Source organism: Amblyomma americanum, chromosome 1 (assembly GCF_052857255.1).
Source record: "Amblyomma americanum isolate KBUSLIRL-KWMA chromosome 1, ASM5285725v1, whole genome shotgun sequence".
Taxonomy (NCBI): domain Eukaryota; kingdom Metazoa; phylum Arthropoda; class Arachnida; order Ixodida; family Ixodidae; genus Amblyomma; species Amblyomma americanum.
The window spans coordinates 145031888-145047077 of record NC_135497.1 but is presented as its reverse complement, the minus strand read 5'-3'; the positions used below and the strand labels follow the sequence as shown (position 1 = coordinate 145047077).

At 48.5% G+C, this 15190-nt stretch overlaps 1 protein-coding gene across 1 annotated transcript in view; it reads left to right on the top strand.

Moving 5' to 3' along the window:
• Positions 1-7324: 7324 nt before the first annotated feature.
• The window catches only part of LOC144113818 (lens fiber major intrinsic protein-like), a 41022-nt gene continuing 33156 nt past the window's right edge, over positions 7325-15190 (top strand). Inside the window, exon 1 of the mRNA XM_077647154.1 lies at positions 7325-7908. Coding sequence (XP_077503280.1) covers positions 7333-7908 — 576 coding nt within the window. The 5' untranslated portion in view covers positions 7325-7332. The remainder of the gene's footprint in view (positions 7909-15190) is intronic.

Genomic DNA, 15190 nt, shown 5'->3' with positions numbered 1-15190 from the left:
GTTCGTGAAACGTGCTTATTGCACAGCAGGCTAGTTGTTGAAACTCAGGCATGCTGTATGTCTGCATCGCAGACATTCACAGTAAAGTTGGTTGGAAAGGTTTGAAAAACTGGTTACAGAATGACAGCAAAAGGCCACCTAGAAAGGAGAAATTATGGCAATCACTCTTACATCGAGATGCTGAAAACTTTAACGTAACAAAACAGTTAAGCGGAATGATCCATCTAAAAGGCCAAATACATGTTTCTGACTAGCATGTAACAAATTATTTGATTAGTAGTTAGAATTATGCACATTCAAACAAGCAGGTAGATTTTTTTTCCATATTGTCTTCATTTTACGGCATACACCTTTTTTTCCTGTTATTTTACACCTTATTACAAGCATAGAAGTATATTATAAACAACCGGGATCTTGGGATGTTTCTAATCTATCGCTGCTATGCACTTGCCGGCATATCTTAGCTTTGAAGAACCACGTTGCGCATTTAAAAGAGACAAACACAGGAAAAGGCCAAGAAGACGGAAAGAGCGCATGGCCATGTTAGCGTGGCCATGTTGCGTTAGCGTGGACATGTTGTCATATTAGCGTGGCCATGTTGTCAATATCTCTGAGTACCCAGGTTTTATCAAGCTATGCTTGCCTTTAGTCTCATCTTCATGTGTGTTTATTTGGAAATTGTAGTAATTACTTGAAGACACCTATGTTTGACTTGGCCACTGTCTGTAAGCCCATAGTGCCATCAGACATAACATAATCTGGACTGCACGTAAAAGCATAGGGAGTTCTATCATGAGTGACTTCATCTTCCTTTGAAAAACGTAAAAAGGAGCATGCGTAGTCTGTGTGACCCTGCTGCATGCTGTCACTCCAAGAGTACGGAATTTTATTCACTAAGACAAATGCCTTCCACAGTCTTGATTGACTTACGTTTATTAGCCTACACCGTTATTGAATAAAACAATGCTGCAGCCTTGCCTATATAACACATTCTCTGCTACTTTCTTCGCGGTGAGAAGCAAATGATGACAATGCTGTTTCAAGGAAGGTCAAATGGTTGCTAACTGCTTATTTGCTTTGCAGGTTCTTTGTTATTACTTTTTGTACGCCAGTTCTCGTTAGGCGTACTTGCGTCAAAATTACTCCCTATTTTTAACTTGAATTGCTCCACAAGCAGCTTCAAGCCGCCGCTATGACACAGTGGTTATGGCGCTCGGCTGCTAGCCCGAAAGACGCGGGTTCGATCCCGCCCGCGGTGGTCGAATTTCGATGGAGGCGAAATTCTAGAGGCCCGTGTACTGTGCGATGTCAGTGGACGTTAAAGAACCCCAGGTGGTCGAAATTAGCTGGAGCCTTCCACTACGACGTCCCTCAGAGCCTCAGTCGCTTTGGGAAGTTAAACCCTATAAAGCCAAAGACAAGCAGCTTCAAGATCTTTATAAATCTATAGATTTTTACAAGATCTCTATAAATTTGAACCATGCTAGAATGGGTGCATGCGTAATAAGGCAAACAAATGTCTGCTCTTGAGTGGTCCTGTGGGTTCGATCCCTGAAACAGGATAATTTTCCTTGAACTGCGAAGCTTCTGAGAACGCTGTATGTAGCTTTCCTTTGTAGCCATATGTCTACGCTCAGGCGGACGCAATGAGTAATTACTTCTTTATTATTGCAGAGATACTTTGCAGAGATTAATTTACTTCTTGAGTCATGTAGTCAAATAACAGAGATTGGTTGCTTGTCACATCATCAGAACTGCAATTAACCATAATTTCATGTGTAGCATATGAGTTGCTCACTTCGAAAAGTGTGACCTTCTGCTTACGCTATTTTTTTTTTTGCATCACATCAAGGGAAATGCTTATGAAAATTAGATACATGAGTTGACACACATTAGGGAATTGTGCGCTGTGCAATATTTGTGTCTTAATTGCGACGAATCATTCTTGTAAGCGGTTAAAGGACAATTACCGTTTATTATAACTGGTTTCAGCTCCACTGCGAATCATCCCTTGAACGACTGGACAGTTAGGTACTTTCCCCCGAGTTGAATTCCTGATCTGGTGTAAGCACGTTGTCACAACCCAAACACTACTCCTTTGATTAAGGTCAGCCTCACATATACAGAGGAATCTGTGTTTGGTCACCAGCTCGTCACAAAAATATTTACTGAAGGCATAGGTTCACACACTGTGCTGTGCTGGTGCTTGGCTGAGGGATCAACTGTGGTGTCTTGGTAGTGCCTGCGTGCTCACCAGTGGTGAAGCCGCTCTACGTCGGGGCTTCGGCCAGGTCTTAGGTTAAGTGTGTAGGCGCGGTTAATGCGCATTTGAGGGCGCGTTTGGCTCCGCTATGTCGGTGACCTCCCCGGGTGGAGGGCCGGCAGCCTGGTTTGCCAGCTTGCCAGCCCAAAGCTTGCCGCTACACTCTTTTCAGAAAAATGGAATCGACGTCACCTCTGCGGCTCTCGTGCTGCCCGGTGGGGGCATGATTAAAACGAAAGGTTCGAAAGTTGTTCAGCAGGAACTAACTAAGGTCTCTAACCAAACACTACAGATCTCTGAGGTGCAACCGTTTGGCCGTCGAAGCACTGTCTGCAAGTCCTCTGACATTGCTTGTGTCACAGACTTGCTTCAGTGCAAAATTTTCGAATCACTGCTGATGTAAGCCTTCGGTCCGGAACAGCTCGCATGCAACGAGGGTAATGTGCGTGGTGTCGACCCAGCATCCTGCCGCAGGAAATACGGGAATAATTTCAAGATGCAGGTGTTGGGGGTTCTTTCAGTCTACCGGTGCAGTACAGAGAACTGAATGGTTTGCTTGTAGCGACAGAATCAGTCATAGCCTTTTCTGGCTCCTCCTGTCCTCCCGAATTCAAGGTCTGGCCGATAGTGTACCGCGTGGACCCTCTGCAGCCTCTACAATGCAGCAACTGCTGGCGGTTCGGTCAAAGTGGCAAAGCGTGCAAATAGGCTCTCCGCTGCCATGTTTTTGGAGAAGGTCATTCGGCTGACAGCTGCGTCTCTGATCAGGCCCAGTGTTGTCTCTGCAACTGCAGCCACTCGGCTGGTGATGCCACCTGCTCAAAACGAGCTGATGAACAGAACCTGTTAAAGATAATCCAAGCGAAGCGATGCCCGAGAGCAGATGCGTACGCTCTTCTTGACCGGAAGAATAATTCATACGCCAGCCGTGTGCGTTCTTCTTTGGTGACCTTGGGTCCAGTTTGACTGCTTCGATAGTTTCCAGAGTAGACCAGGCTCTTTCTGCGGTGGTCGAGCGAATGCTGTGTAGTTTTACCGAGGTTTTTTTCGCAACTTGTTGCAGGCCAATCTGTGTCTTCTCATTCATCTGCTCCGGCTGCGGCGTCTTCATCTGTCCCAGATTTTACTGCTAGTACTAGCCACTCCATGTCGCCTACTTATGCATCCCAGCTGCCGCCTGCCATCAGAGCTCCTGGCTGTGTCTCTCCCGCAGATATCTGTACCACGGACGCCGAAAGGCGGTGCCCTTCCCATAAGCGTCGAGCTCCTTCTTCACCCTCAAAGTCAGTTATTCCGCAAGTAAAAACCAAGAAATGACCACTGAAAGATTTTTCCCAGGCTGATGCGATGAAAGAGGATGTTGCTGCCTCTTTCATCAGTCAATAATAATATCAGTGTTTTTGCAAGAAACGTCGCTATCTCCTCTTAAATCATTTTCAATGAAAAAATTTCGCGTTTTCAGAACAGATATTAACGGCAGGGGCGGCGGATTAGTAACTGTGATCTCTACAAAAATATGTCACCGGGCCTTTATCTCACAGGAAATTATGCTTCCTGACAGTGGACTGTTGGCAGTCGATATCTCCCTTCCACAGCGTGCCAAAATAACTATTGCAAATGTCTACTTCCCTATATGCGTGCACAAGACTGACTGTTTGGATAGCTTACTGAGCGGCGAAAGCGGTATTGTTCGCGCAGGGGTCTTCTATTCGCACCACAGTGTCTGGGGTGGCTGCTTAGACTCCTGCGGCCAGCTTCTCCGATCATGGATGTCTGTGAATGCCGTGCGCTGTTGCAAGTACGGAACGTTAACCTTTATGCGAGGAGCTTCTCGATGAGCCATCGATTTAATGTTAGCAGCTCGTGGAGTTGGGGTATCTACATGGCCAACAGAGAACTCAAGTAAATCTAGTGACCACTTTCCAATAACTTTTACTATCATGTCCTCTCCCCTGAGAAATAGTGGTGCAACCCTAAAATGCGCTTCGTGTTTTTTTTCTTCTTTTGAGTCTTCATATTGTGCGTCCTCAGCTCGCTCTGCTTGCTTCGCCGTGTGGGATGGTCATTCCTTTCTGTTACTTTTTTTCTTTTCCCTTTCCATGGTGTTTGCTTTGGCGCCAGACTGCTGATACCAAGCTTTCGGGTCGAATCTCGCCGCATTTAGATTTGGGCGAAATACGATAACACATCTCATGTTGTCGGTGCGCATTAATGAAGCCCATGCGGTTGAAGTTAGAGAGTTTTAGGACGGGCGTATGGCTGATACGACCAATACGGTAACGCAATTCCGTTCCTATAGCCGTTGTCGTGCTTGCCTAGCCACTACTGCTGTGCGGTCGCAGTTGCAGAAGATAGCGTATTTACCGTACAGGTATCTAAAAAAACCTCCGTTATTCTGGGGCCATCCAGTACGGCCTTGCTCACACTCTGCGTATTCTCACAAACCACCGCGCCGCAGTTTTGATGCGCTTCGATATGGCACGTACCGCTATAGCGCGGCAGCCCGGGGTCTATAGTCCATAGCCTGGAATCTGCAGAGCCGCACTACTACCACGTGTGTACGACACAAGGCAACTAGGCATAGAACGCCGTCTGCCATCTTCCCCTTCGATGTTGTACGCACTGCCAATTTACACGCCGCTGGCCGAGTAAGTGCATATATAGTGAGGGCACGCCGGCATGCTCTCTCCTCTTGCTGTGGGCAGTGTATCATCAGTATTATTTTCTGCTCACTAGTGCAGCGCCCGATACTGCAACCATGCATACTTCATCTGCATCAAACGATTCCTGCCACCTGCGTAGATTTCTGCTGACAACACTCACGCCTGTAAGCTAATGCGTCGATTAATGGAAGCCCGCGAGACACGCAAGACGCTTCCTCGCCTTTAGGCAACCACGGTGCCGCTTCTCTCATCGCTAAAAGTGCCACCGATGGCAGCACCTGTCATAGAAGGGCTGTGGCGCATCTTAACTTGACCGCTGCACCACTGCGCCAGGAGTGGTAGGAAGACTCCCCGGCAGGGTTGCCGTTGGTGGCTACTTTGCGACAAATTGGCTGCTTTACGACCCCGCCTGGCGATGAAAATTTCACGTTGGCTACCTGGGTACTTTCTGGCTACTTCGAATTTTTATTTTGGCGCATTTACTAACCATTTCTTTTTTTTTAATAAGTGCATAGCCAATATAAAGCAAGCACAAATGCTACCGATTGTTTCCTAGCTTTGCTGTCATGGTGGCCGATGCGCGCGCGCATCCTTCCCGCCGGCGGGAATGCTGAGCATCGAGGCACCTACGAAGCCATGTGCGAAAGTGCAGCTATGGGTGCAGCCATGTGGATGGCGTACCACTACGTAACGCTGGAACACTAGAAGCGAAATACCAGCGAGAAGTCGCTTCTGCATTGCAAGGAGACAGAGCTCCTGTTTTACGACTTCAGCGTGCCGAGACCGGCGCCTGCCAAGGGAAAGCACGCAAGTACAAAACGCACTACTGGACTTCCTTCGAGAGTCCAATGTGTGCCTATATTTGTTAATTATAATTTATGCCATCAGGCACACTGTCGCAATAAAAAAGAGTGCAAAACGTACGTTCCGAGATAAAATGAAGAAAGGACAAGAAACCTGGATGGATGCTAAGGTAGCCGTTGCCTGTTTCCGGTTGGAAGGTATTGAACAATTACTTCATTGTACTTTAAAGGCGCCAAAACCAGACACACACACGCACGAGAGAAGAGAACGGGACAGACACTCGTGCTGTGTGGGTTTGGTTTTGGCGCCTTTTAAGTACAATGATCAATTACCAACTAGCCCAACAAGAAGTTCTCATGAGTAATTACTTCCTTATTGTAAATCCACTCCACTTTGTGGGATTCCGCTAAAAACTGGACCAACAACGCTTCCACTTCGAGTTGTTGATCAATTAATTCTCACTTCACCATCTGCCAGCCATCCTGGTTAGCGCTGTTGATAGAACAGCTGGCCAGGACAAGAGGTGGTCCCGGGTTCCAACCCCGGACCAGAGCGAATTTTTCTTCCAAAGAAAGTGTCTGTGAAAGCTCTATGGCCTTTCATTGTAGCCGTTTTGCAGCACTTGGGTGGATTTGAATGAGTAATTACTCTCTTACTGCAAATCTGCTCTACCTTCGGGGCTTCCTCTAAACATTGGACTAACACTATCTATTGTGGATAAGCTATGTGCACGTGCACTGAACTTTTAATAATTTATTTGTTTATCTGCAACCTTTCTGTGGCTTGGATACCAAGCAAAAGGGTGAACTTGTGCTCTTCATTCTGTTTCTTGTGTTGATTCAAAATTCCGTTATTTATTGTTCATTAATAAAGGTTGTATTCACAATATCTCTTCTGTTCTATTTAGATGCAAATTTAGCGCTAAGGTTTATTGGCATCGCTACTTTTGGCTTGAGTTGTGGCTCCTTTTGAAATCTGCCCAATCGCAGCAGTGCTCCCAGGGATCCATGAATGTAGAGGATGACCAATTCCGCGTAAAACTGAGGCAGTTGGTAATTCATTGAGCAATCTATTGAGCTCGTGCTTGTGTGTCTTCCTTCGTCCCTTTTTCAATTCGCGCTGTATTACTCAATTCCCCATATATGGACATCAACCCATTATCACTATCCGAACAACTTCCATCCGTGAACACTGGATCTGAATGCCGGAACCGAAGTGAAAACAAAACTGCTAGCGCAAATAATTCGCATTTGGCCTAACAACGCAAATCGACAGTCACTTTTTTTTTTTGTCAAACGACAACCTAAATTAATACAGGAGCGCCGGCGTGCGGTGCCGATGTCAGCGCACGTTAAAGAACCCCAGGTGGTCAAATTAACCCGGAGCCCTCCACTCTTATAGCCCATGCACATATTCGGGATGTTAAACTTCACGAGCATGAGGGTCGCTCTTATGTGATTTGCTGTCCGCGCGAAGTGGACACGCAAGGAGGCAGTTCCAAATGCGCGCTCACTGCGCCGTCCGAAGCCAAGCTCGCAGCCCGGAGTCGGGGCCCCTATAAAAGGCCGCGCCGCGCATCGATTGCGGCAGCCGGCGGCGGCCATGGCCAGCGCCCCGTGCTCGCCGCTGCGGCGCATGCGGCGCCTCATGGACTCGCTGCCCGAGGAGCCCCCACCGTGCCGGCGCGAGTTGGCCAGCGGGCCCCTGTGGCGGCGCGTGTTCGTCGAGCTGCTGGGCAGCCTGCTGTTCACCGTGTTCACGGTGCCACTGCAGCCGCGTCGGGGTGGCCAGCCCGTCGACAGTGCGCCCCTGCAGTGCAGCGTGGCCATGGGCGCCAGCGCGGCGGCGCTCGCACACTGCCTCGCCGGAGACCTGAACCCGGCGGTGACGCTGTCGCGGCTCGTCGGCCGCCGGCTGAGCGTGGTGCGGGCGTTGCTGTGCGTGGCTGCCCAGTGCTCGGGCGCCTGCCTGGGCGCCGCGGCGCTCTACGGCCTGGCGCCACGCGACCAGCGGCCCGCGCAGCAGCCACCACAGCAGCTGGCGCAGGGCCTGCACGCCAGCCAGGCGTTCGGCGTCGAGTTCCTGGGCACCGTGCTGGTGGCCCTGAGCGCCCTGGCTGCCGACCGCGCGGCCTCGGGGCCCCTGGGAGTCGCCTACGCGGCCGCGGCGCTGTTCGCGGTGAGTCTCGCGGACGACGCGCTCCAGTTGCCCAGCGCAGCGCGTCTGACGACTTTAGAAACGGGAAACGATGGGCAACAGACGGGGGCCTGTTCAACGTGCAACCGCGTGCGCAAAGGCAACTCGCTGTCAAAGCTGCAGAGTGCGCTGACTGCCGCACGAATTCTCTCGCGGGCTGACGTTAAGATACGCTCTGAAAAACGCCTAGGGTCGGACTGGAAGCAGAGAATGATACCGAGTCACCTTGGCTTGTACTGTGCGTCCCTGACAGCCGAAACCAGTCTTTAAATGCATAAACCATGAATTGATTCACGCAACATGAAGACCAATGAATGTTCTATGTTTCCTTCGGTAAATGTGACATCAAGCTGTATATTGTTCGCAAGCACTAAGTAGTGAGGATTGAGTGTCTACGCGTTCGAGCTGTGCACAAACAAGAACGAGCTGAGAAAGCAAACTAACAATAACACCGTGTCTTTTTTTTTATTCATGAGCTGCATCTGATGCCCTAAATGAAGACAGAAAAACGGACATACATTTTTTTTCCAGAAGCATTAACAATTACTTCCTTTACCGGGCGTCTATCCACGCCGTTGGTTAAGGGTCACTGCGTTTGTTTTTGTTTGTTTGTTGCTTCTGGCACACTGGCACAATTAGTATAATTGTTGGCGCGTGTCACACTGAACCGGTAGCGTCTCATGCATCGCTTGACAAATGGCCCGCGCTCAGCGAGCAGCTTCTCTTGGGTCAGGAGCCTAACTTCGAGACAGAAAAGCGCTAGTACTGATGGAACCTGTACTAACCCTCTTCCAACTGAAATATAAGAGACAACTGAGCTGGTTGATACCGCTTCTTACACGAAAACAGCGCAAAGAGACGACGGCAAAAGATCCGCTTCCAGCATGTGCAAGGCCGAAGCTAGCGTTTCTTTTCGGGGCTTTATGTGCATAGTGTACAGCTTTTTAACGTGCCCACAGATAATATCGCATTTCCATGTTTGCGAATCACAACAGCTGCTGACAAGCTGCCCTGACCTACTTCAAACTGACAGTCTTTCGTCAGCCGGAAACCATATGCGTATTACGTTATGCGTTCCATGTGCACCACTTTCTCAACTTTCATAAACTTCACCGTCTAGCGCACCCTTCCGAGTGCGGCACAGAAGCGTTTTTCAACAGGGCTGCAGTAGACGGCCACCCCATTGTGAACATTTGATTTGGCCCCCACGCGTTGTCACTGAAAGTCCTGCCTGACAACACGGCGCCTGCTTGCAATATCGCCGATAATGAATACGTCGTGGCGGGGCTGTTTCTGGGTCTTCATATCTGCGAGGCGCTACATTAATAGAGCGCCATATCTATCAAACTGCTATCCTTGGAAGCCAACTCTGCGCTGTGCTCCGTTCATTTTGCGCACTTCGAATTTATTATCGTTGAGAAAGCAGGTCAGGAGAGATCGATGTGGTTCACTAGCACGAAAACGTATGCGTCGGGACAGGTGAATTTCAAGGCGAATTCAGTAAAGAGCATTTTGCAGTTAGTTCAGCTTAGTTGCAATAAAGATTAGCCATTAGCATACGCGAGAGATGTCCCCTTATTTATGCACAGCAACTCTGAACTCTGCTTCACTGCGTGCCGACTATGTTCCCGACGAGCGCGTGAGTTAAAGGGACACTGAGGAGAAATTGAAGTTGGCTTGTACCGATAGAATACCAGCTCCCGATAACAAAAACGCCGCTCTTACTGAAAACAAAGCTCTTGTAAGGTAGAAAAAAGCTAGAAACAAAATACAGGTATCGCCGCCACAGGCCAATCTCGCAAGTACAACCGTGGCGACGTCATGGGACAAGAGGCTCCACCTTGGAGGAAATTTCCTTCCTACATGGGGCCGCGAATCTCTCAGGCTGACAAAGGAAGGTTGCGCGGTTAAATATTGAAGTAAGCTTTGTTTTAAAACCGATAATGCACTTTCATCACACAAGGAAGGCAGACAAAAGACAACGTGAATGCTGGAAGCAAAGAAAACTGATGCTTGGCGGCGCCACAGGCGGTCAGAAGAGTTTCGATTTTTAATGGCGCTTCGCGTCTATGAGCTTTGCGTGCCCCGTGGTTTTGTTTTTGACGCACCTCGACATACAAGCGCCGAACAGCAGAGGAACTCCAAGTGCCGCTTCAAGTGCTAGTTAAACTTTGAAGGAGCCTTTTAAGGCTGGTCAGATGATCGCCACGGTCGATGAAAAACTATGATGGCACGATGGTCGGTGATTGTACAAGGCAGCACTTGTGTATTCGCACGCTTGCCCGGCGAAACATTCCCGGCTGTGCCAGTCAACTTCAAACTACTTAACGGAAATCGTTTATTAGGGACGGGAGACAAGGTACAAGGCAGTTCAGAAAAATTGCTGATGGCCTAGCTCTGTTAGGCCAGGATATACGTACCGAAAGCGCGGAGACTTCTGCATCGGAAGAGTGCATTCTCTATATGCGCCTTTATTCATGGTTAAATCTTGAGCCGTCGTGGCGGAGTGGTAGCGTCTCCGCCTCAAACGCCAAAGGCCCTGGTTCGATTCTGAGCGTCGACACAGGACCTTTTTTATTCAGTGAGTGGGCGGGGGGTTTCAGTGGCTCCCATAGATGCAGCCACCGAATACGTTGGTTAGCGGTTAAGCGCAGGCTCTGTTAAGGTGCGTTTAGGCTCCGACGTAACGCGCGCGCGCGCACTGCACGGCGATGTCACATCCGCCAAAGCGAGACCCTTATACTCCAACTGCGCTTGACCGCCGACGCGTTCGGCGGCTTCGGCGTACTCTGACTGCACTGGCGGAGACTCGGGGGATGTCTCCATTTCGCGCCGAATGCGCCAGCCGCCGTCGGCCCGGCCAGACTGATTCGGCTCCGCGGCGAAGTGCGCGTTGTGACGTAATTCAATAGCTTCGGAAGTTGGGCGGAGCTGTTCTTTTCGAGCTCTCAGCTAATTTAATCCATTCACAGTACATATCTGAAGGTACATGCAAGTGGGAGAGAGCCCGGACGATCCAATGGACCCGTTGGACCTAGCGGAAGCCGTTGAAGCGTCATGCGTCGGCTTTAGTTTCAAGCCGCCAACTTTAAACGCGACCGCCCTTGAGCACCCATCCGTTTTTTTTTTGTGGCAGAAAAATAAACAAATAACTTGGCCCTTGCAACCGTGGCAGACCTCGACGCCGCCTGCTGCACTGTGCAACTGCGCCGTTCAAGGAATCACAATCCGTTGGCCCCAAACAAGCTCCCAAACAAGCTCCCGGTTCGCTCCCGGACAAGCGGCAACAAAGCCATGAAATGCCGAACTATCAGATTTTGCTAACAAAAAAAAAATTTGATAGAGTTCTCCTCAGGGTCCCTTTAAGCTCAAAGAGTGCGTGGTTTCCGTGCTATCTCGTCCCCAGCCCAAAGACAGTTTCAGAGAGGCAGTATATGAAAATCTGGAAGCGCCTACAAACAGCCCGTATACACCTGGACAGAGAGGGGCGTCCTCACGACGGCGTCCTCAAACTCACCTCGTGAGGATTTCATTCGGTGAGGTGAAGGTGAGGGAGGATGGGCGGATGAAAATACGTGAGGACGAGGGTGAGGGAGGAAAGACATGTAGGGGCGAGGGCGATGGAGGGAAGACATCATGAGGTGAGGGAGGGCAGAATTCACTATTCGAGGGCGAGGGTGGCGGCCCAAACCGTACTCCGGGCTAACGCTTTTGCCTGTGCCGTCTGTTATGAATTCTCATTTCAAAGCGCAACTTATTAGGGTCAAGATCCCGGGGAAGACGTAGTTTCTGCACTCTGGAGGTACACGAGGTGAACACGAAACGCGGGTGCAGCACACCTTCTCCGTCGTCGTGATGTACTACACCGCAGAAAAAAGCGCTCTTCTAACTCAGAAACCTTTTTTTTTAAGTTGCATTAAGTATTCGGTGAAACACTCTGTATATTGCGCTAACAAGGGGCCACTGACAGGGCCGTGGGGGTGACTGCCAGTCCTACGGGAACCACGGTACCGCAGTCAACTTTTTCATTATCAGCCCCCAATCTGTCGGATGGTCAGAGTGTCGAGTAAAACACGTAGAAATTCTACTATAGTAAGACTGTTGAATTCCCAAGTTCTAGGCTTTCTTTGCCGGAACGAAGTCAGATTTCAGCTCAGTGAGGTTGCACAGAATTGGCCGCAGCGCAAAAAAAAAATGCTTTTGCGAAATTCTACTGTCAAATCAAAGCCTGTCGGCGGCGTTGGTGTCGAATTTTCTTATTCATGCTGTGAGTAGTTCAGTACATTCATATCTTCTTTCTGTAGTCTGTTTTCTCTGGAACTGAGGGATGAGAAAGCGGTGCCTCAATGTGGTGGGCAAGGGCGACCATTGTACTGTAGTCTTACCATAAAAATAAAGCAGCACCTTAAAAACCTTGGTCTGAATCATCGCTCGCTCCACCTTGCATTGTACGATGTGCTAAAGAGAAAAAGTTGTACAGCTTTGCAAATAACATCAACATCTCTAGGTTTAATTCTGTCCCTGGTAAGACCTGTGACCGCGTAATCAAGCGCCTGATTTTATGAACCAAATGTCTAGGAGACATGGTAGGTAATTGACCCTCAGTGTTTGAGTAAGGCGTATTGTGCAAGCAAAAAAATCACGGGCGGTTTCGCTTGGGGTTAACCATGAATTATCGTGCGCTAGCACCGTTAGTCCTATTTCGCATGGTTTATCCTCACTTTCTATGCCGTTGCTTGGCCTGAACTTGCTTACTTTGGTGGATATGTCATATGATGTAAGTTTGCGTGTTATTGCATCATTTTAGACTTGTACTGCGGAAGAATTGTTCATTCTTTACATTCACCGATACCTGAGTGTCCTGACTCCGCTCCAGGCGCAGAGGTGCAGCAGTTAAGCTACGCGCCACTGCCCTGCTATGGCAGCTGCTGCCAGCGGTGGGGCTTGTGAGACCTGTGTTGTTCCTGAGGAATCTGTCGCGACTGATCATTGAACTGAACTGCCACGGTGGGCAGTTTGCTCACAATCCGATGGGCAGCTTGTGATGACGTCACAAAGTCACGTGACCAAGGTGGCCCACGTGCTAGAAGCAGGCTTCGGACAGACAGACAACCCCTTTTCAGCGGATTGGAAGCAATAGAGCACTAAAATTGCAACCACAGGAATCTTCCACTCCAGACTCGAGGAGTCAGTGATTACTATTATTCAGCCCAAATGCTGCATTTTAGTGAGCCGTTTGATTTTCAAGTGGCCTCAATAACGTTTTATTTTAAGTGACCGCATAAGGGACTCACTGCAGCGGAAAGCCGACACCGCACCGGGGGAAGACACTAAAGAAATAAAAAAAAATTAAACTGGCGGAGCGGGATCCGAACTCGCGGTGGCCCTAAAAAATCAGTTACGCCGTCGCCACGGCTTTTCTTTAAGTATGCCAATTATAAGATTGAAAATATATTCTACCTACATTAACTAAATTATTTACAAAGCTTTTAGGATACGCCACGAAACACGTCGCAAAAAGACAGCAACAGAGCAGTAGACGCGAGGCGCATCACCAAGAAGGATTTCCACTCCGGTTTTAAGCCGGTCGGTTCATACACTTCCCTAATTAGAACAATCAGTTGGGAGAAATCCTAACATCGTGCCTGTACGAACTGCCAAGCACTCGTGCTGTGCTTGCAATGTTGTCGTCTTCGTCACGTAGCCGCGTTCACAAGAGTTGTTGTTGAAAGTGTCATGGTCTCTCACGCTGTAGTTTGAAAGCGTGGTCTTCACCATTTTCCGTCCGTGCGCGTGGAAGCATCATCAGACGAACATGGAGCAAACCGCACGAAATGGCGGCAGATGAGAAACAGAGAAATTGAAAAGACCCAGTGCAATCACAGTGTCATCGGGTTATGGTAAATAAGCGACCTACAAAATTTCCTCGTTCTGAGTCTATTCTGTGCCTAGCACTCATTGTAATTATCGTGGTAAACGCTACTGAATTGTTTTCTAAATACTCTTAACGTACATTAGTTTTTGTACACATGCACAACAACGAGCTGACTGATTCTAGCAGTCCATTTTAGCACAGTGAGCATGGCAGCAGCAAACGAAGCAGCATGATAAGCTTTTGCTTTTGCTTTGCCATCCAGGCTGGTGATTCCAAATCTGCACATTGCTGCAGGAGTGACGATCGCTTTCTAGGGCTGCTGACCTGCCCACTGTGTGTGTTCAGCGTTTCCTTTCTTGCGTCATCGCATTATCAAAAGATCTGTTGTCTTGTGGCGGTGTTGAAAAAAATCCTGGCCCGATTGAAAAGCAAATGCGATCGGAATTACTAGAAGGCCAGAGAAAGGCTAATTCAACAAGGGGGGTCTGCAGGAGTCTCAAAACATAACTGAGAATAAACTCTCCGGTTTAACTCAGCGAATTGATGGCACTGATAAACAGCTGTCGGGCCTAAATGTCGTAGCCACGGAGGTAAAAAGACATGAAATCGGCAATATCGGAACTTCAGGAGCAGCTTAGTACAGTTAGAAACCGGCTAGACGATTTAGAAAGCAGAGGCAGGAGAAATAACCTGAGAATTCACGGAATGAAAGAGTTTAGCGAGGAGACTACCAAGGAACTGGCAAAGGAAGTAATTGATGGTGTTTTTTCCTAGAACAAGGTTTAACAGTGAGTGGTGTCGAAAGATGCCACAGGGTTGGTAAAAAAGAAATAAATAAGGTGCGCCCAGTCGTTTTGAAATCCTCGACTTCTGTGAAAAAATTTCAACATTACGATCATACTAATAACTCAAAAACACCAAAATCAGCTCAAAATCCAAACACCAAAAAATCTCAAAATCATTAGCTGATGTCTTTTATAAAGAAGTTAGGGAAATACGAAAGCAGTGGAAAAGCTCTGAAAAAGAGGGGGAAGAGGGCGCCAAGCTTTAAACCTAATCTATGATAAGCTAAGCGTTAATCGCGTACTGTATGGTTGGGATGAAACAAGAGCTCTTCACTTTAGGCTTAGAAAGAAATAAAACTGTCTCCGGACTAAGAGTCTTCAGACCCTGAAAATACTAAATGCTAATTGAAGAAGTGTCATAGCAAGACAACTGAGTTGGAGGCCCTCCTGCTTTTTCACGACCCTGAAATAGCGGTTTTGACAGAAACTTGGCTTAACAATAGATTGTTTGACAGTGAGTTAGTTACCACTGGCTACAGTTCGTACTGAAAGGATCGTGATGGTAGAGGTGGAGATGTCAGCATTCGGTTTAAATCACCCCTGT